The sequence below is a fragment of the Cavia porcellus genome, unplaced genomic scaffold (genome assembly GCF_034190915.1).
Source record: "Cavia porcellus strain 051 isolate PalLab524CR breed Dunkin Hartley unplaced genomic scaffold, mCavPor4.1 scaffold_2, whole genome shotgun sequence".
Classification (NCBI taxonomy): Eukaryota; Metazoa; Chordata; class Mammalia; order Rodentia; family Caviidae; genus Cavia; species Cavia porcellus.
The window spans coordinates 133,418,833-133,444,367 of record NW_026947485.1 but is presented as its reverse complement, the minus strand read 5'-3'; the positions used below and the strand labels follow the sequence as shown (position 1 = coordinate 133,444,367).

General features: G+C 46.3%; 1 protein-coding gene across 2 annotated transcripts; it reads right to left on the bottom strand.

The window, feature by feature from the left end:
* Positions 1-281: 281 nt before the first annotated feature.
* Positions 282-24,596, bottom strand: Rgmb (repulsive guidance molecule BMP co-receptor b). 2 transcript variants are annotated; one of them, XM_063245408.1, is made up of 5 exons: positions 24,418-24,596; positions 23,412-23,487; positions 20,115-20,308; positions 14,934-15,442; positions 282-3,546 (listed from the first exon to the last, which is right to left on the bottom strand). In XM_063245408.1, the coding sequence occupies exons 2-5, from the start codon at positions 23,414-23,416 to the stop codon at positions 2,884-2,886; spliced, it is 1,371 nt and encodes a 456-aa protein (XP_063101478.1). In that variant the 5' UTR covers positions 23,417-23,487; positions 24,418-24,596; the 3' UTR covers positions 282-2,883. The 2 variants fall into 2 exon arrangements, with proteins under 2 accessions (XP_063101478.1, XP_005008068.3); XM_005008011.4 differs by having other exon boundaries at positions 23,412-24,500.
* Positions 24,597-25,535: the final 939 nt, after the last annotated feature.

Below are 25,535 nucleotides of genomic sequence, written 5' to 3'. Positions count from 1 at the left end.
GGGAGTGGGGTGGGGGTAGGTTTCGTATCTTCAAGGGATCAACTACTACAAAAAGATGGACCTTTGAGACAACATTGTGATTATTCTCAGATACTGGCTTATTTGTAATTGCTTAGATTTTATAAAAGGAAAAGCTAGTAGTAAAGCAATTTAGTGGGCAGGTGGTAAGACAGACTGTCAGTAATTGTTAACGACTGTGTAACCCCACCCTCTTGTGCAGCTCTTTCTCAGCTCTTCCAGCAGGTGGCACTGTAATCACAGAACACACATTCCACACACAGCATGGTATGTAACTTTATTTTTCCAGAATAATTTAACGTATATTTACACACTGCACACTCACTGTTTTACACAGATACTTATTCACATACCTATGAACCACATCGAAAGGTTTCTTTGCAAAGACCCGACACACTGGGGGTGGAGGGATTTCCAAGCATAGGAGAGGACAATAAATGTTCTGAGTCTTTTAAAGACAGCAATGTGGAGCATCTGTGAAAACCAGTGTTTCTCCCCCAAAGTTCAAGCTCCCCCAGGAGACCTGTGAACAGCTACAGCCTGTCCACGTGATGGGATGACTTGAAAGTCTTCTAAGAAGGACTTCATGGATCAACATGTGCAAGAAGCATTTCCTCTAGAAACCCTGGAGAATAAACCTTGCTAAAGACAACACAAGTACTACTTTGTGATAGTTGTACTATGTTCGTAAGTCATCCGTGGAATCTGTAACTTTATGGGGACACTGATTAAAAAGTTAAGTGAATATGCTGGGTGTTATTTTAAGCATCCTCTCCAGCTAAACGGTGAGGCGAAACCACTGGGTTTTCCTTTCCTTGAAAAGCACTAAGGTACATTAACCATATACACCCTAAACCCATGTAGTGTAGAAACTTTTATTATTGCTTTTACTTTTATACTGTGCACAAAAATAGTGGTTAAAAGTATCCTTAGTATTCTTTCATGTTTGACTCAATTATAAAATTACAGTAACTTCTGAAATTGGCACATGGCTCCACGGATGAACAAAAGCAGCCATGGCTCAGAGGTGATGGCCCAGTTCAGCTTCTACAACTGGATGAGGAATTAGGTTCCATCCTGGAGTTGAATTTTTAAAAGTAGCAGGGAGCCTTGATTATTAATCTACACTGCTCCAGATTATTCTTTTATAATCTCAAAGCAGAGAGGTTTGCTACTCCTAAATGAACTCACAATTCTACCCTACAACTGACTGGTACTTCAGTTAATTAAGAAACTTCTTTACAAAATGACATCATCTTTTGGGGCCAGTCTGGGTCTCTGGCAGTGCCCCTGGTCCAGAGGACATAGTAAAAGGTATCACAGGGACAACGAAAACTAAGTGTACCTTAGCCTAAGTTACAATGGTATTTCAAATTTATTATCTTTTGTTCACAATTATGTAAACTTGTATCCATTCTCAGAACCAAAATTTCAATTTGGATGTAATAATATAATCCTACCTATCCTGGACTTAACTTTCCTCGTGACTACTCCTGCCCTTTGTTGCAGATGTTTTCTTGTTGCAAAATGCACCAACAATGGAATGGAAGCAGCAGAAGTCACTTTTATATAGAGATTTCACCAAGTAACATCAGTAATTAATATGCAACAAGTGTTAGGAGGGAGTGTATCTGAAAAGACAGAGTGCTCAGGTGTCAGTGCCGACTCATTGGCAGCCAGAGTGAAGCGCTATACGGAGTCCAGTCAGAACAGCGTCCTGCCGTGGACACCTACTCCCTTTCACTGCGCAGAAACACACATCAGGGACTGTGAAGACCAGGGAGTGGGGGCAGGGAAGGATGGAGCATGTCTGTAATGGGTCTCAGTAACAGACTCGTAGCAAGCCCACCCTTGGACGCCCAAGGTGAGCCAACTGAGTGGACACAAGGAGTTGCATGTCTGAGTCCCAAGAGCCAAGGACGAAAAAGCTAAGAATCAACATGGGCTTCCACTAATTTCACAAAGAACAAGTCATGATTATTACTAAGTTTGTGGTTTTATGTTTTAATGAATCATGTTGAAAGAGGAAAAGTTACAATTTAAACTAGGAAAGGGATGAGAAGTCTGAGCGCTACTGAGGTCTAGCAAGATGCCTGGTATCTATCTATCTATGAAGCTGCCACCACTAGACCCCTTTTACCTAAAAGCACTTTTGACAACCTAACACACGGTGTGTGCAGATGTAACAGCTGGAAAGTGATAAGAACTCACCTTTGCAAACAGTGACAGCTGTTAAGAGAGAGGGCTTCTTATTCAGATCAGTGTAAAGGGGAATCAAAAGAACCTGTAAGAAATTAGCTGTGTTCTCAAAATGAGTGCGGACAGGCGGACACGGGAGGACACAACTCACGAGCAACGAGGCGGCTCCACTGGACACGGCCAGGGAGAACTGCACAATGGCCGGTCAGCAGCAGCAGAGAGGGCAGGAGGGGGCAGCCGAGAATAGCTACAACGACCGGTCACCTTCGAGGGAACATTGCGTTTGGTGTCTGCATATATGAACTATACGTATTAACCAATACACACATAAATATTTAATATATAAAAAATAAAGTGCTTTCTAACAGGTCCCCAGGCAGGGACATTATAAAACATTTCACAAAACTGCAAAACAAAATTGATACAATCAAAGAACACTACATCCAACGCATGTGAAAACGGCCAAGCACAATATATACAATCTGGTGGTAACCCAGGACAAACATCCTGTCATATACATGGTATATACATATATACTCTTTTACTCAATATATTATGACAATATATATTTTAAAATTTTGTTATAGACAAAAAAAATTAAAAAAAACAAGAAACGAAACAAAACAAAACAAAACACCAAAAAAACCAAAAACCAAAAGACAACCCCTACAAAAACACAATGATCAGGCAGGTGAGTCCCAGGCCGAGGGCCGCAGAGCTACACCTGTGCACAGCCCCACCACTGCTGGGAAAGATGTGCCAGCGCTCCTTCCTTGGGTGCAGCGCCTCCACGTCCTCCAAGGCACTATGGGCTGCAGCAGTGAAGTTGGCATCACCAGTGGTGAGCAGGTCAAAGACACAGGACTGAAAGTAGATGTCCTTCACTGGCATCTTCTCATGGCACTGACTGTTGGCAGCTGCCAGGGTGTAGCCAGGCCAGGCCTGCACCGACGAGGTTCGAGGCAGGCTGTGCCCCAGGATGGCAGACACCTGGCCCTGCCCATCATCAATGCGTTCGCTCAGGGGGCAGCCGTTCACACACAGCTGCAGATCCTGGCTTTCCTCGTAGGACATGGCCAGGTCCTCAGGCATGCGGATGGCGAGGGTCAGGTAGTGGCCCAGCTGGCGCACAAACACTGTGGTGCCTATGTAGTGGGCGTGCATCTCCACGTAGCGGCCACTCTCCCTCTCCACGATGCGCAGGCTCTTGGTGTCACCATCCCCGCCGCTAGTGGTGCCATCCACAAAAGCAGCTGGCAGGTCATCTGTCACAGCTTGGTACACTTTCTGATCTGTACACTCATGGTGGGCTTTGAAGATGATGGTGATCTGTGGGAAGCAACGTGTCCACAGTTTAACACGAGGGCAAGACAAGGTCAAGGGAGCACAACAGTGGAACGGAATGGCCTTCACACTGACCATCTCCTGCTGCGCAAACCAACAGTGAAAATAAAGTATCATGCAATGAGAAGTAAGATCTACTAGAAACGCAGGGACTGTGCACTAACGGAACCTTCTTAACTTCCTGAGACAGAGAATGTGGTCCTCTTGGGAAAAAGGCAAGGTAAGGTCTGAAGGAACAAAAAGTTCTTCTCTAAGTTATCAGAAACTTTTAGGGGTCTGATGAATCACAGATCTATCACAACTCTGCTTTCTGAAAAGATTCATTGGACATCATAATACATATGACTCTAACTAGAAACAATATAAATGCTGAGAGATGAAGCAAGTCAAGAGGAACCCCAGCAACAGTTATCAACCACGTACCCAGAAAGAGCTAAGTCTTCACTAAAGGCTGCACAGCACCAGCTAATCCCCACAGGAGGGAAACCACAGTCCCAAGCACTGGCAAAGAGTATCTACCCCAGTGTAGTCACTGCAAACGCTCTCTCTACACCACACTGGGGCCCTTGAGCTTCCCACATCTTTTCCCACTCAGCTCTCAGTTTTTCAGTCTAGCATACAATTCAGGGAGAAAAATATCTACCAATACTATAAAAGCCTCCCTGTATTTAGTAAGGCTGTTTTCTCCCTTTTAATCTTTTAATTGGAACACACACACACATACACACACGCCACATATTTATGTGTGTATATGTATAGATAGATACATTTATAGATACAGATGTAGATACAAACTGTCTCCACCCTGAACCTTCACACACCGCGGCTTCTGACATACAGTAAAGTGGAAAAAGAAAGGTAACTACGAAGAGACAGGGTTTTGTGCTACACAAGGTAAGAAAGTTGTTTTGAAGAAAAAAGGACATTTTGAGATTTGTGTTACTGTTAGTGACTGAGGTAACAACTTATTCTTTCTTGTCTTTTGAGGAAAAAAAAATAAAAGCATCAGGTGACTTCTGTAAGAAAGAGGGCAGACAAGCTAACACTCTTTGGGTGGAGGGACCTTCCAGTCCTGCAAGAGAACTAATAAAGACAATAGACAGCTGTTAGAAAAGCCAGAAAATGCCCCCCAAGTCCTCACCACCACCGTCAAGTTTATGTCTGCAGTGTTTCCCCAACTCAGCCGGCATTTGCTCGCACTATTTAATTCCACATGTTCCCACTGGTGCTACTTGACTGGAATTTTCCAGCCATTTCATTTTACTTCAGCCAGTTATAAAGCCAGATCTGAACCAGCTGCACTATAGCAACTGGCTAAATTCATATCCGTTGTTTGCAGCTGCAACTGAAAGCCAGACAATGTGCTATGAAAACCCAGGGGTTTCTCCCCTCCTGATTACCTGGAGCAACAATTTGATTTCACTACCAAGCCGCTTACATTTCAACACCTTCTTAACAACCCACAGGAGGTGCACCAGAGATGATTTCAGGAAATGCCCTGTGCATCCAACCAGCGGCCTTCTACAGTGAGTGGGAGTTTTCAGTAAGGTATCTAATAGCATCATAAAAGAGATTTATTGGTGGCTCTAACAAGTGACAAGTGCTTTTTTAACGCATGCTAGGATTCCTCAGAGGTGAAAGATCAATTCAGTAAATTCTGAACCTGAAAAAGTTGAAGGGTAACAATACAGATGGCTAAAATAAGAGCTAGTAACAGACGTTTTATATAATCACCATTCCGTTTTCAACTGTAACATTCACTTTCAAAGATTAAACAAACTTCCACAACACTTCAGTAATTTGTCTTTCCAGCCTAACAAACCTCAAGTTGGTATTATGTGCAAGAACTATGTATCTTTTCGTTCACATTATAAAAAGCAAAGAGGGATTGCTTTTATTAAGGCAACAAAGCAGAGATAACCAATTCCGAGCAAATTTCCAAAAAAGCAGTGAAGGGTCAATATTAAGAGAAGCAGAAAGGTTCCATACATCCTGCAAGTCTGTTTTTTCATTAACCACATCAACTCCAACTCAGGAACTCAGAGTCATTCCCACCAGGATGCCTGGTCTCCTCATTATGACTATGACACGTAACTTCACACATCTACAAGATCAATGAGTTTGATTTCCTTGGTTTATATAACCATGAACTATTCCAGCGTACAGACAGATTTCGGTTGATTTCCATACTTAAAAGAAGTATGCTTGTTTATCTTCCATACTTTAGATATACCATCAATGTAAATGTAGAAAACTTTGGGTAATCCCAAAACTTGAGCGTTGTAATGTAATTCATCTCTCAGAACATGGGACCTCTTCAAAAGCAAGTAGTCAGAGTCAGCTGTGAAGGGCAATAAACTCATTTTCAGATTGTCTTCTACCACTTCCAAAAAAGCAAAACGTCTTCATTAATAATTCTTCTCTCAAAGACATTCACAATTCAATTAGTTTTGGGAAATTCCCAACTTCTGTGCATTTAAAACATCAATGTCTGTTGTGAAGCAGTCCCTCTCCACCCCACCTTAGACAAACCACTGCCCTTCTCCTCATTCACTTTTAATGCTTCACTCCCCAAGATCTTCACCATTCACAGGCCTGTTAGGAAGAGAAAGACAGCAGCTACAAATCAACCTGTCCACATCTGAAAGGAATAAGGAACCTCAGATGGCTTGCTATGAAGTACAAAAATAAGAGCTATTTGCCTCTCCTTTTACTAGGAAACACAACAACAACAACAACAACAACAACAACAACAAAAAGCTAGCCCACAACCAGGAAAACCCCGGCACTGCCTGGCCCAGAAGCAGAAGGCTATCTTCCAGGGTTATCAGTCTGGAAAAACTCAACTCTCAAACAGCAGAATTCCCTAAGGCTATGTACCTCTCAGGGTTGAATGAGGTCAAATGGCCACAAGGGTCTTTCTAGACCTCTCAAATACCAGAACTGGACTTTCTGATGGAGGAATTTCATACCTCTTAGCTTAAGGTAGGACTATAAATTAAATGGCAGTCACAGAAACCAGCATATGGAAATATGAGTTCGATAAGTGCCAGGTTAAAATTCTGCTTAAGTCAAAGGAACAAAGTGGATTTTATTTAAAATAATTATGGTGTATACTTCCTTGTCACATCTGCTAAGTATAATTACAGGTTTAAAAAGCAGACTCTAAGAAAACTGTCCCCTTTCACTCTTCCATATGTGAGCAGCATACAGCCTGGATGATCAGTCCTCTCTACAGAGAAAAACGAAAGCATTCTAACAACAGCGTATGATTCAAAGAAGGAAAAAATATATAAAAAAATATATATCCCTAACAAAGCCAAATTCTACTTCTGAGAGTCAGTTATTATTATTATTGGCAGTATGGGGGATTGAACCCAGGCCCTTTGTACAGATCTGCATCTCCAGGGCTTGTTATTTTTCATTTTTAGTGTTCTCTGCCTAGGTGGGGTTGAAACTGTGATCCTCCTGCCCCAGCCTCCCAGAGTACTGGGATCACAGGCATCTAGTGAAGTCAGAGCCTCAGAAGCTCTGAAGCCCCAAGGGGAAGCAGCACTCTCTCAAGGCACCCTACGTGCCATGCGAGTCCTGCCCTGCTCCCCCGTGCAGGGAAACCACGAGCACAGACCTCAGCTAGAGTCCGGTCCACTCTGGGGGAGGAGAGGACATGTCTTTGTCTTTCAGTTACATAAACGTGGAAAGAGCTCTGTCTTTCTTCTTTTGTAGAACAGTAACATAAACAACAAAGCACAGTAATTCAACTTACTGTCTGAACAATTTTATGGAAAACCCAGCAGCGTTTTTGCGTTTTTATATATACCATGTATATATACAGGACATAAATATATACAGGACACCAGAATCCAGGTTTCTACACTCTCCAGTCTGTTTCCACACAACTGCATGCTTGGAGCACACACAGGGTGCAAAGGAATGGAAAGGTCATACTTCTTCAGTGTTGCTGTAGGTAATAAATACATGCAGGAAAGGGGCTGTCTTGGCTGCTGGAGGGGTATTGGCAGCACGTGGAGAGAGAAGCAGCCAAACCAGGGGGAGGAACACCCACAGCTGAGGCTTGCTAGGGTGGTCCGGAGAAGCATCAAGTTCAGGGCCTGGAAAGCACACTTAATCAGGGAAGGGAAGCTGGCCCAGGGATGTGACACGAACAGGACAGGCACAAAAACAACGCCTGCTAAAAGGTAACTTCTATACATTTTAAGCAAGGAAGGCTGGAAACATAAACAGGCACAGAGACAGGGAAACCTGCCAGCTTCCTTCTATATACCAGGGCAATGCTGCACTGAGCACAAGGCGGAAAGGCGAATAAGCCCGCGAATAGGCCCCTAAGTCTCAGCTTGGCCAAAGACTCCCAGGGGCCGCAGGCTGCTCCTGTGTTCACACTTGCACTGTAAGGAGGCCAGCACACACAGGAGCGCACCATGCCTCTAGATGAAAAGGTTGTAAGCATGTGTGGACAGCAGTAGAGGCCTGGTTTGTGTTTCACACCAGAGGCTGAAAGTATCATGAAAGGCGAGCACCAAGGCTAGGGGGTAACTGCAGGCTGGCCAGAATCAGCAGAGCAGGCCTGCCTGTAGGCCTCCCTCCTGCAGGGATGAGGCCAGGCACAGCTTCCCCAGTCTGCATGGGAACCGTGGGCAAACGCTCGAGGCCTGGGCATTTCCCCGAAATGAGAGAACTAGAAAATCTCTTGTTTTGGAAGTGAGCAAAAAACTGAAATGGCTTGAAAGTCTTCCCAATATACTCAACACAGAGTTCAAGTCAAAGTTCAATTTCAAGTTCTCAGGGCTACCAGGAAAAAAAAAAGTGACCATAAAGTTGAAGAAATCAGTTATCTGGAAGGAGATGCGGTATTTTCCTGACTCTGCATTCCCTGGACAGGGAGAGGAACAAACACCAGGCCCAGGGCATCATGTGCACACCTTAAATGGCATGCCTGTCGGGTAAAACCTGACCCCTGTCTCAGAAGCCCACGCAGAGCAGGTGAAAAGTCTCTGTCTAAATGCTGTCAGATCAGTTCTACCCACAGTGTCAGACACCACGCATAACACAACCCCACCCTCCGGAATCAGCCAAGGAAGGTTCCTGCAGCTCCCACTCCAAGTAACCAGCCGGGGGAGCACACACAGCTCCTTTCTCCCCTGAGGGTCAACTGAAGTCTCACCTAGACCCAATGGCACCCTGCCTTTGTGGGAAGGGTGTCCTGAGAAGGGCTGGGTTGGTGACTATTGCTACTGATCCCTTACTGACAGGCTGAGCAGTTTTAAAGTCCTTAATTCACCCCACCCTAACCCAGGAGAACCCAGAATTCAGAACAGTGGAAGAGCGAGTTCCACTGCAATCAAAATAAACAAAGACAAAGTGGGTAAGGTTGCCTTTTTCATTGTTTGACACTGTAGGTAACTCTTTTTGCATGCTACATTCCAGACGGGCAGAAACTGTTTGGTTAGCATTAATTGAAGCCAACAAACAAACAAAAAAATACCAACCATTCAATGTTTCCTTCTTGCCCCTTCCCCTCAAAATGTTGACTCAAAGAAAATGTAACAGGGCAGAGAGACATTTGGAAATGTGACAGGAAAACAAGTTCTAACTCTGAGCTGTGTATCAGACTTGGCTTCCTGCCTCTGGTTTCAACTATGAAGTGTGGATTTGCCTTAAAGTGGCAGAGGCCCGCACAACCCTCCATCAATTTCTGCCTCAATGCTGCCTGCCTAGGACAGGCCTGGTGTTAGTTTCACTCACAAATGGAGGGATTCTGAAGGTCGACCCCCCACTTCTTGCAAACCACATGGGGAGCAGAGGGAGTGGAACAGTTAGGCAGATTAGTAAGATGGTGAAAGACTACCCAGGTTAGTTTTATGCTTATGGGAAATATAAAAGTCCATCTGGTTTGGAAAGTATACAGAATAACCAAGGAGAGCCAATGATCTTATAAAAAGGAGCTTTCACACATACAGGTTTATCAGAACAGTGAGTAATGTCTCCTTTCCTTGTCTTTCTCCACATGTATTTAGAAATCTTTTACTTCGAGGGACTTTACTGAAACCATATGAAATAAAGTTGAGTAGTTCCAAAGCCTAAAACCTTATAATCCAGTACAAACACAGTTTATGCAGCAAACAGAAAAGGCCACCACCACCTGGAATTACAGCACAAGTCTGCTCTTCTAAAACCTATTCTTTAATGTTTTAGAATTGTTTTAATGCTAAATAAATTCAGGAAAGAGTGTCTAACATGATCTCATTACAGTTTTATAGATCAGATGGAACCCTGAAAACTGAATTTAATTAAGAACTAGCAACTACAAAAATACAGATACAGGTGAGTGTCTGCCTTGACTGTGGGAGACAGGAAAAACTGTACCAGATCCCAGGAGGAAAGAATGCACCTTGTGAAAGCAACCAAGGCAGGGCTGGGCGTACCTTGTGATGATGAGGGACCAGCAGGTGATCTCTCGAGCTCTCTGCTAGCCCTTCTCTTCATGTGTCAATTGGTCAGGTAATTTCTCAGACCAGCTTATGAACACAGTTCACCAATATTCTACAAAGAAACTTTGAAAATAGCCGAGTTTCTGCACTGTAGAGTGGGTTCTTTAACATTCAGTGCTACAAATGCCACACCACATTAATCACACATCCTTTCAGAGAAATCCTGGTACTGAGCAGGGAGCTTTAACTACAAACTCCTTTCCCACTGTGCCCAGGATGCCTCAACCATTCTTAGAACTTTTTAGCATTTCTGTAAAGCATGGAGGATCATGATAAAGAATAAATCTCAAAGATATGGCAAGAATTATCTACATAATCATATTACAAATAAAAATAAAAATGTCAGATTTTAAGGATTAGCTACAATATATCTGCAAGACAGTCTGTGGTCTCTGAAAGGAAAATGCCGTATAGTCCCAAAGAAAATGCTGTTTATGTCCTCCTGTCACGCTACATGCAAAAACAGGGCCCACACAGTGAAGGCATAATGCGTTGTCAATGGCAGGAAGAAACATCTTTCTTGGTCTATAAAAATAAAAGAGATCACTACCACATAGCTCACACGATCTCTGTAGATACCAAAACACGTGTTGCAGAAACTTGGCTATTGAAAAATGTACCAGGCAAGAAGGCTTTACAAACCGTGATCCACAGATTTAAAAAATGACAGCTGAAAGTCTTTGCAATGCAGGTTTGTCTAGTTCTAATTTAGGAACCAATAGAGAATGACCCAGAATGTTGGTTTACATATTTGCGTACTGCTGTGGAAAAATACCTGCAAGCCGAGGGCTTTGGAGAGCAGCAGAACCACCTCCTACTCTGAGAGCCTACTAGGAAACAGCTACAGGAAACTTTCAGTTCTACAGATTGAAGGAGACATTAACCAAAAGTGGACAAGACTAAAATTTTCTACATTTCTAGTGCAGTTTCAGGAACTTCTTGAAAATTACAAACTTTGAGATTTAAGAATGATTACGGAATTTAAAAAAATACTAATACCCACTCCATCTCCACCATAGGTAAGGCCTGTCTTTGTGTTGGGGACCGGCACCAGGGGCTACCCGCAGAGTCACAGAGGCTGCAGGCCCAGGGCAGAAGCCAGAGCACACAGGTACCTCAAACCTCCATGCTCCTCGCCAGCAGTCAGCTGGTTTGGGTTAGCACAAGAGGACACTCTGTTCCCAAAGGGAAACTGCCCTATGGGGAAGCACGGTAAAGTGTGTGGCAGAAGATATTTAATAGTATCTGTTGTTATCTTCAATCTTCTACTTTTTGTTTTACTGCTACTGAAAATAAAGTAAAAAGAATGGCAGTAAAGGATATGATTACATCAAAACTAAAGAAAAAATAAAATGAAACCATTAATTGCTTGGAAAAATCTCCAAAAATACTGCCAGTGTTTAGGTGTGCAATCTGAAATATACTAGAGGGTGTATCATTTTAAATATACTTCGCAGACTTTTTTCTTGTGGTACTGGAGGTCTACCCCAGGGCCTTGTGCATACTAGGTGAACACTCTTCCATTAAGCTAAACCCCCAGCACTAGCAAGTTAAATATATGCTACTAGGAATGCACTGGTGAAGTAGAGCATGCTTCTCTAAGATGACGAATGTATTTCCCAAACACCTTCTGTGATCATGGCAAATACAGGTCTTTACTGAACATCTTTGTTTAACAGAGACACAGACCAAATTCGAGTTAAGAACAGGCAGGTGGCAAAGACAACGTGGAAGAAGGGACGAAATCACTGACCTGTGTCCTTTCTGAAGCCTCGAGTAGGGGCTCTCTCTCAACCCTTCCCTGCCACCCCTAAAAGAAAAACCTGCTTTTCCTCCCCGTATGGCTAAGTCTGCCAGTTCCAAGGCTGCTCCTCTCCTCTCCCCTGTGCCTGCATGCCTGTAGCCGCCCTCACAGCTCAAGGTGAGGAAGATGGCCCAGAGCTGATGTGGACGGCAGCCCAGGTGTGTAGGAGTGCCAGAAACCTCTGCAGCCCGGGGTGGAGATGAAAAACCAACCCGCATTCCCCTTCAAAAGCACATCTACCTGCGAGCTGGCCAAGCCATGGGACTCCTTCAGAGAGTAGGAGCAGAGCGGGCTGGGAAGGCCCTGAGAGGCATCCTGTGCACACTGGGACCACCTGGAACACAGCCCTGCTTTTCCCAAGGAGCAGTGTACAGGGGAGATGAGGCATCACAGTGTAGGGCACTCTGCCCGACTCACTCGTCAGCATGAAAAAGGCAGCTCAATTAACAAATGGCCCTGCGAGCACAGATGATTTCATTTACTTTCATTCTGTTTAGATTTTCTCCCCATCATATGTTTTGTGATGAGAGAAAGGGGGGCACTCACAGGCAGGCAGAGATTTCCTGGTTAGGCATGAAGATAGCTTGTTTTACAACAACCAGGTTCCCAGAACTGAGCCATCTTAGTAAACTCACTGGGCAAATCATGCCAGCCCTACCTAGCCCTACAGTGCAGAGCGGACGGCACAGAAATGAATGCGTGTTTAAACCGAGCAACTTCTATGCCGCAACAGGCCAGCTGGCCTCAGCACTGTGCAAGTCCTCAATGAGGCTGAACTCACTTTCACGACCTATTTTTTGTTTTTTAAAAGAAACCAACATGGTGGATAAGGAAAAAAAAAAAAAAAAAAATCAGACTTGTTTGGGAACTTGTTTTGTGAATACTTCTTGCCTCATGTTGCTTTTATGTTCATTACTGCCATCTTTTCATATTTAGTGCTGTGTAAGGTTTTGCTCTGGCCCTGGGAGGGTGAAAGGAAACTGCACTGCAAGACTTTAGGCCCCTGCTTGGTCTCCCTGGCATTGGTCATACCAGACTTGTGACAGACCAAGAATAACCTTCCAGATGCTTATGAGGGCTCTGGAGAGTTACGAAAAGGAAAAGGGGGATAAAACACAAAACCCCATCAACTACGAGAGGTTGTGAAACCATACAGCAATTTGCTGCTGAACAGCATGGTCACCAGATGTGGCAAAGCGCTTTCCAATAGTGCAATTAAAAAACCACACGCTCTCATCGTCCACATAATTTATGTCAGAGAACTACTTTCTTTCCTTCCTTCTTTCTAACGGGTAAAACTTTGGTTCTTACCAAACAGGGATAAAACAAAGTTGCATTTTTGTTTGCCATAAATTATGATAGAGTAATTAACTCAAGTAGAACGGTCTGAATCTCAATGTACACAATTTATATAATAATACTCATCAGGTTACTGGTTATGCCCCTGATAGTTTCATTGCAATCAGTGAAATTATTGGAATTTTGAAAAGTTGAATAACAAACAGAAATGATATAATTGGCTGGAAGGCTTAGAAAAGACAACTTTGTGCTTGCGGAAAAAACCACTATGTCCCCCTCCAAACACACACACACACACCTCTGCTTTAGTCTCTGTGGTCTTATGTGAAAGTGACTCCTCAGTCTTCGATGACGGAGTACCTGATGCTGACTTTCTCTACTCGCAGGAAACCGCTGTCCTGCATTTGCAGTTAGTCATGGAGGATCTGCAGGCTGGGGGCCCATGACTGTACCAATGACTCACAATTGCATTTTACCTTACAGTAAGCACACATTCTGTCTTGTGGCCCATGTGGGGGTGGGGTGGGGTGGGATATTTGCATACATATAAAAACCAGAAGAAGAAATGTTTATTTTGAGATGGAGGATTCTGCAAGGCAAAAGCCAAGCTTGTGCTTTTCCTGGGAGTTAAGTATAAACATTTCAGAGATCCACTAAGATGTCTGGGCTAGTGTAATAGTCTTCTCTGTTCAGAGCAATGATTTCTACTCTTAAGATTTGTGACACTCCTGGGTGTCTCCAGCTATCTCGAGGAACTGTAAAATTCCCTCCACAAAATGCCAAGTAAAATAACTTAAACTCATTTAAAATATGTCACACATGTTTGGTGGCAAGAGAGGCTGTCCTGGAATCAAAAGAACAGTCATAAGTATTTCAAAAGCTTGACCCCTGTCAGTTATATTTTAGTCTAAACCAACTTATGAAGAGAAATAATAAATAGAGAAAATTAAAGCAAGATGCAGTGGACTGCATGTGTGGTTTTGTGGTTAGAGATGATAGTTAAGGAGGTGGTTTACTTGGGACAAAGTTTTAAAGTCTTTTTTGACTTTATGACTGATGATTGAATTAGCATGGCTTGGCAATTGGAAACTCAGTGGATAATTCTTCTACAATAATCTGTGGTAGGCAGGGTAAGCATAAATTAATTTTGCCAGCTTTTCTCTTAGCTTCAAACTTAAAACTATTGAATTGAGACCCTGATGTTAAAATACGGTTACATATTATTGTTTTGTGATGACTAATTCTTAATTTCCTTGGTCACTAAGAGGTTAGAACCTAATGCACCATCTTGAGTTCATACATTATTCTTACAATAGCTTCCAAATCGCCAATAAAGTGTGCTTCCTGATAGGTCACTGCCTTAAGACTTCACAACCTGCTTTATTAGGAACACCCACTTCTGTCATCTGATGAATCTCAATGTGGATTTCTTCAACCCCCCCCCCCACCAAAAGACAGGGTTGAAAAAAATCACCCATTTTTTTATTCAACAGGCCTAACTTTTCCACAGAGAACTCAATTTCACTGTTTACTTTCTATTATCATTGTCCCTTTAAATTTAAACTCATATTTTACATACCAGAGCAAGTACCTCACTAATGAATTTTTATTTAACTCATCAATTGTTACTGTTTCCCAAGACAAAAAAAAAAAAAAAGGCTCCTTAACACTATAGCTTTTGTACCACATTTCAAAAATTGCCTGAAGGATCACAGTTGAAAATTTATGGGTAGAAAGAGGAAAAAAGAAAATACACTTGCCTTATTTGTAGCAGTAGCACTGGATCCAGGGACCACAGGCACGTTAGTCACTTGAACTGAAAGATAGTTATTATCGATGAGTGGCCAGGCCCCCTCCACTTTGCATGTTTGAAAGTGATCCTTGAAAGTTCTAAGGTGAGGATCTCCAAACAAGCCACAAAAGAGGTAACTGGGAGGGCTGTGCTCCCCGCCCCTGTGTTCTCTGGCTCCCACGTGGCTGTGATAGTTACAAGGGTCATGGGTCACTTCCGGGTTGGTAGAGGATGTGGGTCCATCCTTGGAGCAGTTTCTCTGGCTCATGAGGTCACTGATACCCAGCACAGCAGAATGGTATACGAGGTTGCCACGGCAGGCCTTTGAAGTTCGCTGGGTGCAGGCAGCATAGGCTCGAAGTGCCTTGCAGAACTCGGAGTCGAAGCCGTCAATGGCAGAGTTCAGGTGTGAAGTCAGGGCCACGAAATCGGTGGTGCATTTCTGGATTCGACACTGGGCTGCCTGTTGGCAGTCACCTATGGGAAGGAAGATAAGACCAAATGAATAAACACTTCATAACTTCCTGAGCTAAATGAGAAAATGACTTCTGCCTCTGGGGACGGTTGGCTCTATGTCATAGACTCCTATTTTAAGAAGCCTTCAGCATGATGCTCCAGGATATTTCTCAAATTAGGCCACTAGGAAGGTACTGCGCCATTGGTTAACTTAAAACTTCAAAGCATGGGCCACCGTGACTGAACATGGCAAAATTACAAGGGAATAGTAAGAGAAATATTTTATCAAGGTTGCTATTTGGTTATAAATTTTGAGAAAGATTCTCCTGCTCTAAAGCAAAGCCAAAGACATGAACTTTGTTTTGATTTTGAAAACTGCATGAGTAATTTGTTTTTGAAAGCACTGTTAAGAGCAGCACTATGCACAAAACCGTGATTAAAGCTTCCATACCTCTGGCAGGGTAAAATCCTAAATTATACAGCATGATTAGTGAAACACCTTTACCTGATTTTAACATGACTATGGGGTAACAGTGTCACAAAAGCATCCAGGTACTAAGTTATTCTACCCTTCCTCAGGCATGTTACTAATGAGCTGTACATAAAAAGATACAATATAATAGGTTTCTACAAAAATGTAGAAGCTGTTAATGTACCTGACCAATCAAGGAATTTACTTCTCCCTTAATAGCCATCTGTTGCCTTAATGATTGAAGCTCTCACACAGAATTGGAAGGACAAGTGCACTAAATGAAGAAGTACAACACTGAAATTATGCTGCAGAGACAGAGGATCCCAACTGCGTCCTTTCCAGAAAGAAAATCAGAACCATAAAACAATTCCTTAGAGTACACAAAACCTTACTTTTCCCCTTTTATCAACAATTCATATAAATCAAACAAAACTAAAATGAAGTAACAAAAATTCCTTGTATTTAAATGTATTTAAATTTAACAAAAATGCCTTGTATTTAAATGAATCAATTTTCAAATTATCTTTTTCGCCAGTAACTTCTCAAATTGAAGATACATAAAACACTGTAAAAACTGTGACAACGCTCGGTTCTGTTCCATAAAGTGGGGACAAAGAGTTGCTAAAGAGAGAAATACTCATACTATGAATCTCCAATTTTGTGGGAATGAGCTGTAACCTCTCTTTGTATGAAGCTCCATGGGTCCGTGAGAGCTGTGGAGGAAACCTCACCCCAGGTCTTAGGTTCCCCTCTGAGAAATACGCTGCTCTAAGACAGGCTCTGCGATGACTTTTGCAGGTTGTCTGACTTGTACTCAGCACCATCCCCTCGGTCTACTTTTGAGACACTGGCTCAATGAAGTCACTCGACTGCCTAGGCTGGGCTCAAACTTGTGATGCTACTGTCTCAAGTTCTAGAGGGCTGGGATTACAGGCCTGCATCACCACATCTGGCTAATTATTCTTAAATATGCAACTATTTCTACAACAGATTTTAGGAAAATACCAAGATTCAGTCTTCATCTAATAAAAACATAAGATATTAACCCAAATATTCTTTTAGAAAGATTGTTTCATATTTTTAGTAATAAACTTTTTAAATCTGAATTAAATAACTCCCAATTTCTGTTTAGGACTTTACATGGGAGAAGATAGTGGGAAGCAACAAACTCTAATGACAAGTGTTTTACCTCTGTTAAATTTCAGAGACTGGAGGAGGGAAGACATTGTAGGCTACACTGTGTATTTACTTTAACCTGAGTAAGGGAGAACATTAAAATTACTTGAGTTTTGAGCTATGCATTTACAGCAGTCACTAAATCATATTTTTACAAAACTTACAAGATCATCTTTGTTTGTTTGACATGTTTTGTGCTCGCTTAGTACAGAGAAAGCCACCCCAATATTTATAAGGCTCTGCTCTCCAAAGCAGGACAAGTAATTTCCAGTTTTGTTTGTTTTTTACAGCAAAGTAACAAAAAATAAAACAAACATAAAATTCCAAAAGGCTTTAAAGCCATTTTACAGGTGGAAAAGTCAAAGCAAAGCGCTATTAGGTCTTGTCCGGGTTGCATCTTAAGCCAGGACCCAGTGATTTTCCTGGAATCTCATTTCTTTTCCACCACAGGTACCACACAGTTCCAAGACTACAAATAAATGACAGCACAAGAACTTTCCGCTAAACTCGAAGTACCTACTTGTTCTTTTTATGGTCTATAAAATCCATCCAAGCATACATTTACTTATAATTATTCCAAATAGTCATAAAATATCAAAAGTAAGAACAGTATGGTAATGCAGACACAACTGCTCAGAGGGCAGGGAAGCAAATGTAGATTCCTAGCCTTTATCCTTCCTTCCTCCTCCCCTTCCCCTCACTTTTCCATTTTCATAGCAGGTAGGTGTTGACTGCTTTGAGAAATTACAAACCTTAACAGAGTCCTTTTGCTTCTCACAGGGTTTCTAACAGCTTTCCACTATGAAGATGATGGAGGAGGAGGGTGAACTAGAGATAAAGTGCTCTGGGTCAGCAATTTTGCTCCATGGTAAGCTCCTGTGAGACAACTAATCTGTAGCACACACCCAGAAATATCCAGGCTGCATGAATTTATGACAATATACACTTCGCCTGTTACAGACGGTAAAGTGAGCCTCCTAGGTACCAAGACAGTGGAGAGCAGAAACAATCTCAAGGATGTAGCCAAGAAGGCCATGAATTATATCAGCAAGTAACTCCCATACTACCTCTTCACACAGGAATTGCAGAGGTTTGCTTAAAATACGCCCCCAACAGAAAATATGTGTATGTAAACCAAAGAAATTTCTCAAGGGGAGAATCCAAAATCGTAGTTACAGGCTTCTGTTTTTAGGGCCATATAATGTATAATGGGAATAACAGTATTTTCATGCTAGTGACTGAAAACGCTAAGAATTTGTGAATCTAGAGCTTTCACTCTGTCATTTTTTACTTAATCAAGACATAAAGGCCTCATATCCAACAGTTTCCTCAACACCAGGACTGCACGAGCGAATGTGCAGCACAACCTCTGGTTTATAATAAAAGAAACGAGATCTGCTGAAACTGAACTGAGTGAAGTGCAGGGCCATATGGGTGCTGAGGGAAATGATATTAATGCAGACATAAAACATATGGTAGCCCATCTGCAAAGAGCACTTGCTGGCCTCCCCTCTGGGGAAACAAGCCCTGCATCTCAACAGCACCTACTCTTCAAAGCAGTCTCTCAAAAGGAGCCCTCTTTTTCTTGTGGAGATCTATCCCTCCAATCCTCCAACTGTTCCCTAGACATCAAACTCCACAGCACCTCTGGCTGGCATCTAATGGTGACATTAGCATGAACACAAGGATGTCCAGAGGAGCTTCACGTTCCAAATTCTTAAAAGTGAAGCAGTTCAGTTTTCTAAATCTTTAAACCAATTTCTTTAAATCTCTCATGGGCTGGCAAAGAAAATCTTCAAGAGCCACATTCCAATCTTGTCACGGGACCCTAGGGCGACCCTGGGGAAACAATATCCAACCAGCCAAGGGGGACACACTCAAGCTTAGCATTCCAGTTTCCATTTCATCAAACACACACTTTGGAAATCCAACAACTGCTTCTTCACACAAGACACTTGACTATATCCTTTGGCCCCTGAGTGAAAAATGTTCCCTTCTATTCATCACAGACTGCTATTTTCTGAAGTTTAAAGCTACTAATTTAAAGTTTTAATCATCCTAAAACTTACTATTAACACTTTTTGTCGCTTGTCCAAGTGACAATGTTAGAGGCAGCTGATACATCACAGTGCAGTGAGAACTAAATTAAGTCGTCTCCTTAAATGCCACACTTTCTCTCTTACACCACCTCCGTTTTAACACAGCCAGCATGACCTTGCACTACTAAGTAAAAACTCCCCATCGTTGGGTGGCCTTAAAGTTCTGGATTCTCCAGCTCAGAGCCTTGTGACTGCTGTCGTGCAAACACAGAAGAGGGCGAGCCTCAAATTAAAAAAAAAAAAAAAAAAAAGTCATCTAACGTTCGCTGTTCTCCCGCTGCGGGGTGAGCTCCCCTTCCCACTTGGCATCAAAGAAAAATCCCTCATCTTGGCAAACTCCTAAACACAAGCGCTGCTTTACTTGAAAAGAGGATCCTGGACTGCAATGCACTAGTGTTTTAGAGGAGCAGCGCCGGTGTGGCCGGTGGGCAGCGTCGCCTCCCGGGGGAGCGCGATCTGTCAATCCAATCTCCCGGGCCAACCCAGCGGACCCCGTTCACAGGCTTCTAAATCACTGCGAGATGAACCCCACGTTTACACCCTGGTGAAAAACCTTGCCCTTTTGAGCGACGCCCTCGCCCCGCTGGACGCCGCCGCCCCCCGGGAAGCAACCGGGCATGTCTCCCTCCGAGGAGGCGGCGGCGGCGGGAACCCGATTCGCGCCCCGCCTTTCAGTAAACACCGAGGCGGAGAGCAATAAAGCATCCGGAACATTTGTCTCCGGCGCGCGGCCCCCGCCCGGTAATCTTTGATAAGCGGCCGCCGTGGGGGACTTTATCAACGGTCCGCCGCGAGGGCAGGGCTGGGCGGGGCGGGGAGGAGGGGCGCGTTCCCGCTGCCGCTACCTAGCGAGGTGCCGGTCACCGCCCGGGGAGGCCTCTCCCACCGCGTTTCCGCCGTGGGAACAAAGCCCGAGTCCCCGCAGCCCCCCGCGCGCGGGCCGTACCTGCGTGGAGCAGCCCGAGGCTGAGTAGCAGCAGGAGCAGCGGCGGCGGCGACGGGCCGAGCCGAGGGCGGCGGCGCGGCTCAGCCCCAAAGGTGGCGGAGGCGGCGGCAGCGGCGGCGCAGGAAGGTGCTGCTCTCAAGCCCATGCCCGTCCATGCAGGTCTCGCGGGCGTGCCTCGCTTCCTCTTCTTCCTCCTTCAGGCCAGCGCAGGACATGGGCGGCCGCCACCGCCGTAGCGATCGGCGCGCCGCGGGCGGAGCGAGGCGACGGCGGCAGCGGCCACGGGGCGCGGAGGCATCGCGGCAGGCGGGGAGCAGGCGGGAGAGAAGATACAAAGACGGTGAGCAAGGGCTGAGAGGAGCCTGGAGCGCGCAGACGCCTGGCCCCAGCCCTGGCCCCGGCCCCGGTCCTGGCCCGGGCCCTGGCCCGCGTGGGCTCGTCGGGCGTGGACCCACAGCAGCGGAGCAGCCCGAGTGAGCAGCCGCTGGCGGCCCGGATATCTGCGAGGCGGCCTCCCGGTCAATCAATCTCAGCCCCACACTGATGCCCCGCCCCCTCCTTGCTAGCCAATTGACGACGCCTGTACCCACGGCCGCACCCCCTTCAGCACTCCCCATTGGCTTCAAGCGCGCGTCGCGGGCCCGTCCCGCCCCTCAAGGGGCTCAAAGCGTGCGTCCCTCCGCCTCCCCGCCTCCCGCCAGCGAGCTGTAATTCGAGTTCCGCGTCGCGGGCGGCGGGTTCTTTTGCAGAGCTCAGGCCTCCCTTCCTCCGCCTCTGCTGTCTCCTCCACCCCCTTCCGCGATTTACTGTTTCCTCGCACCCAATGGAAATCAGCAATGGCAACTCTCACTCTCCCCTCCTTGAGAGGACCGGCCTTTAACCTCTCCTGGGAAGAGGGCGGTCGGACTTAGCTTCCTCCAAGTTTTTTTAGCCGTAGCCCCTCCCCCCCGCCCGGCCGCCCAGTGCAGCCCTAGGGAGGAAGTGGGCGCTGTTCCCGCGGCTGTCCCGCCGGGCTTCAGGACCCCTCCCCGCAGCCGCCCGCAGCTAGCCGAACCCCGCAGTAGGTGGCGGCCCCGCTCAGGGACTCAGCGCCGCGCCGCGTCGGGATCCGAGCAGCTCGGAGCGGCTGTGGACACCTGCGGCCGCTGCTTTTTTTGACATCTCCCTGCCTCGAAGTGGCGAGGAGGGGGTCTGAGAGTGGGCGAACTTCAACGTGTTAGGTCATAGTGTAATTAGAGAAATGGGAGTGGGGAATTTTTATGCAGGGTAATTATGTCACGATTTTGTTGTTCAGTGGCGTTTCCACAGGTTTCCACAGTCTGTTAGGTTAATTCAGTGATAGTTTTCTACTTTTGAGATTGGAGGGGTCCAAAACGGAAGAAAAAACCATCCTCTGCAAGGGAAAGGACTACCCAATGGAGAAGGGAGAAGCCGTTGTGAGACTGATGATAGATTGCAATTTGTTATCAGGACGTGAAGTGCTATCTCCTCTCAGGAGTCGCCCCAAGGCCAGGGCCACTCCATACTTTACTGGTCTCTGCAGTGGGCCGCACCGCTCAACGCTGCCATGTTAAATCCACTTGCTCTATCCAAACTGCAGCCTGCAGCTCTCTCCGTTGTATTAGAACCTCCAGTTAGGTATTTCGTACCAACCACTGACACGTGAATATTCCACGTTACAACGTGCTAATCAATGGCCCAGGATAATTGGAGGCAAACCTTAGGTCTCACCGGCTTACTCATTAGACACATTGTAAATTGCTCAAACCGCTGGGTCCCTAATGAAGGACACGGATCTGTTTTTATTGTAACTTTTCATTACTTCATACTCTGATGACTCACGTGGTAAACACACCTTTCACTATCCACGAGATAATCCAAGCCTTGGGTCTATCTTTAATAAGCTTAATAACAGCTTCAGCGTCGCCTGGAGAAATGACTTCTGAGGGCCAGGTGAGGGGTGGGTGGGGGATATCGGATAATTTTAGATAATGCAGTGACTTAAATACTGAAGCAAAAGTGTACTCTTGTGTTCACTACATGTAATTTGTAAAATTCATATAATTGTAGTGTCTTTTTAAAAAGTAATCATATAACACTGCGCTTTAAAAAAAAAATATTTCCGTGACAAAGAACAGCAAAATCCAGGGGATTTTCCTCCTAACTCGATTTCTATCCCTATGCAAAAGCAGTCCATTTTATTCATCATACTCAAAACATATAACACCAAGTTAAGGATCAATGAATTAAACGTGATTTAGGTCTTTCTGCTGCTAACTTTCTACGTTTTCTTTTCTCTGCCTCCCCAACCTGTTCCTTAGAGGTGCTCTAGTTTTTTTTTTTTTTTTTTTTTTAATCAACAGAGGGCGTCCTCGAGTCACCGCAAATCCTGGTGTCAAGAAACAGCCGTTCTTCAGAGGAAAAGCTTCATCTCCTCTAAGGTGCTTTATTGCTCTGCTGTTGTAAAATTTGACAAGCTCAAGATTTATAAGCTTAACAATTCCCTTTTTTATTGCTACTTAAGTGTTCAGCCGCTAGAGGAAAATGCTAATTTTCACAATTAAACCGCAAGGTGGTTCTTGTTTTCATGACATTAGGCCAGTTGACACACTTGCGGGTAAACGTGGACCCTTGGTGAGGTCTGGGATCAGCTCTGAAAGAGAGCGTGCGGAATGGCCGTTTATTGTGCAGCCGCTCGTCAAGCTTGAGGGCCACAAGTTAAGGAGGATTTCTGGACGCTACAAATAAAAATTTGGCAGGGGAGCTGGGATATAAACATAAAATCAATAACTTGTAAAGGTTTTACATTTTAATCAGGAAAAAAAATCATGATGTGATACAACTTGTTCAACTTACAATCCACCCTGCTTCTTGGCACTTGTATTCTTTCTTCCCTCCTCTTTGTTTTCAGGAAGCAAAGGCGAGATCAGAACATAACTTTTAAGGAACCCAGCAAAGCACACCACCATATGAACGTGCAGGTGGATAGGATTAAAACACATGCCAGAAACATTAATGGATTCTCAACAAGATGCGGTTTCATTTCCTGAGCTCGTACTCGATGTCTTAACTGTTCCCCAGTTACTATGTCTCCGTTTCCAGAAATCTAACCGGAGGATCACTGCCTGCTTAACAGATCACCTAGGGCACGGCAAAGCAGAATCAGACCCAGGTTTGCGATTACAGCCCACTGTATTCAGGGCTCACCCACTGCTCCCAATCAGGTGAGCAAAGCAGCGACTGAAACGGCCTGGAGTCTGACATCCCCGCGGCCAGCAGAGAGTGATTTGTACTTACATCATTCTTAACCCTTCCGCTCCTGCAGGGGCTTCGTTGGGATCAGGGGGCCCCCGAGCTCCGGAACGCGCAGGACCTGGGTGTGAGAGAAAAGCCCCAGGGCTCTGCGTGAGAGCTGAGCCCCCGGAGGCGGAGAGCCCGAGGCGCGCGAGGGGCGCATAGCCGCGCGCACCCGCCCGGCCCCCGCGCTCCCTGCGGGCTGCGCTGCTGCTCACACGGCTCCCAGCGGCAGGTGCAAAAAGCATTTGGGAGCCGCTTGCCAGCGCGCGGAGGTAATGTGCTTCCTGTCCATTTATCTCAGGAAACCAGTGCAGCCTTCCCTTCGAAACAAAATTAACCTTTCATTAGCCAACCACTCATTCCCAAGAAGGCCTTAAAAGCTTTACCAGCTCACTAATGTATTTAGGCTTTTCTTCCAGGCAAACGCAGCCGCGCGGGGAGACTAACAGCATACCCTGGAGGTTCTGGGCTCCCCCGGGAACCAGCCTCCTACCACCTTTCAGCCTGAAGTCTGAGGAACTCCGGCCGACCCGGGATCCCAGAGCGTAGCACTAGGTGGACTGGACACTCCTGAGCGAACTTGTCGCCAGAAGCCTCCAGGACGAGCTCCCACGAATTGCATGAGCGCCCTTCCCACCGAGCCTCAGCGCCACTGTGCTACGGGAACCGGGCAGGGCACTTGTAAGGAAGGTCAGCGACCAGCTGACCCGGGGGTCTTGGGCGCTGACCGCATCGGCGAGTCAACACGGCCCACGGTCACGATTTAGTGGGTTCCAGCGGCGGGGACGCACATGCGGGCACTAGGTCTCCAACTGGCGCACGCGAGGGAGGGGGCGTTTGGGGCGCCAGGGCTTTCTCACCCCGGTCCCCCGCCGCCCGAGGCTGGCAGATTTATACCACACAGGTGGATGGAGACCTAAACCAAACAGTCCCAGTCGCTGCCTGCCACTCGTCCCCCCACGTTCCCCCTGGCCCACCGCAAACTTCAACAAAATAAACAACTCACCACAGGCATTCCCTTGTCTGCAGCAAGACGCTTGCCAGCTGGGAAAATAAGCCGCAAGCCACGCGGCCAGGGCGCTAGGGGAAGGCAGCGCGGGGCCCGCCCCTCACCCCAGGTGGGGGGGGGGGGCGCCAGGGTCCGGGGCTGGAGTTGGCTTGGCCCAGGGTCGCTCCCCAGCCCCCCGACTCTCGGCTCGAGCTCCTGGCTGAAGTTGCGATCTCCCTGCTTGCGCGATCTCTCTGCCACCAAGGGGAGAGGGCGGGGAGCCAAGTCTCTCAAGCCTTCTCCCCACCCCCAACTTCCTCGAAACTGCTTTCCCCCCACTCCAGCCTCAAGGAGAGCCTGAGAGACCCCAGTCACACACACTCAGCGCCCCCGGCTCAGAAACCTCTCCAGCGCCACTCCGCCCCCTCCCGGCGCTCCTCGGGTTGCTCCTGCGAGGCGGGAATGGGAGTGTGGGGACGCCCCAGAGTCCCGCCACCAGGTCCTAGCTCTGCGCTCCCTTCTCCTTGTCCCACGCCGGGTCTCGCACAAAGACGTCTTTCACGCAGCCAGCGCCACCCTGTGCGCCTCCCTGCAGCCCGCGCGCTGCCGCTGCCCTCGTCCCTGCCCTGCCCACCCTCGGCACCGGCGGCTCCCAGGGGCGACTGTGCCGCGCGTGCCAGCCATCCCCACCCCGCGCCTCCGCAGGGCAGGCAGATCGCGCCCCCCCACCCGCAGATGCGCAACCCTTCCCCGCCAGCCGCGCTGCTTGGAGGGCTCCCTAGTGTGTCCAAGACAGGGAGACGGCGGGAATGGTTCTCTGGACTTGTGCTGAAATAAACCCAGCTCTCTTTCCTGTCTACCCGAGGTGCCAATACGACTTGCGCTTAAGTACTCCCAGATAAAGACAAGGAGAGACGGAAGAGGAAAAGGGTAGAAAGAAACCCCAAAGGCCCAGGCGAGCGAGTGTTTTAAAGAACCAGCCCACGAAGTGCTGGAGGGCCTAGGGCCGCTTGGATCAGCCTGGAAGGTGTGGAGGGCGAGGAGAGCGCACTGCTTCGTTCCTGAGACTTCGGTCCAGCGCGTTGGGTGCCTAGAAGGAGCTGCTTCTCTTAGTCGAGGCAAAGGATGTTGCCTCA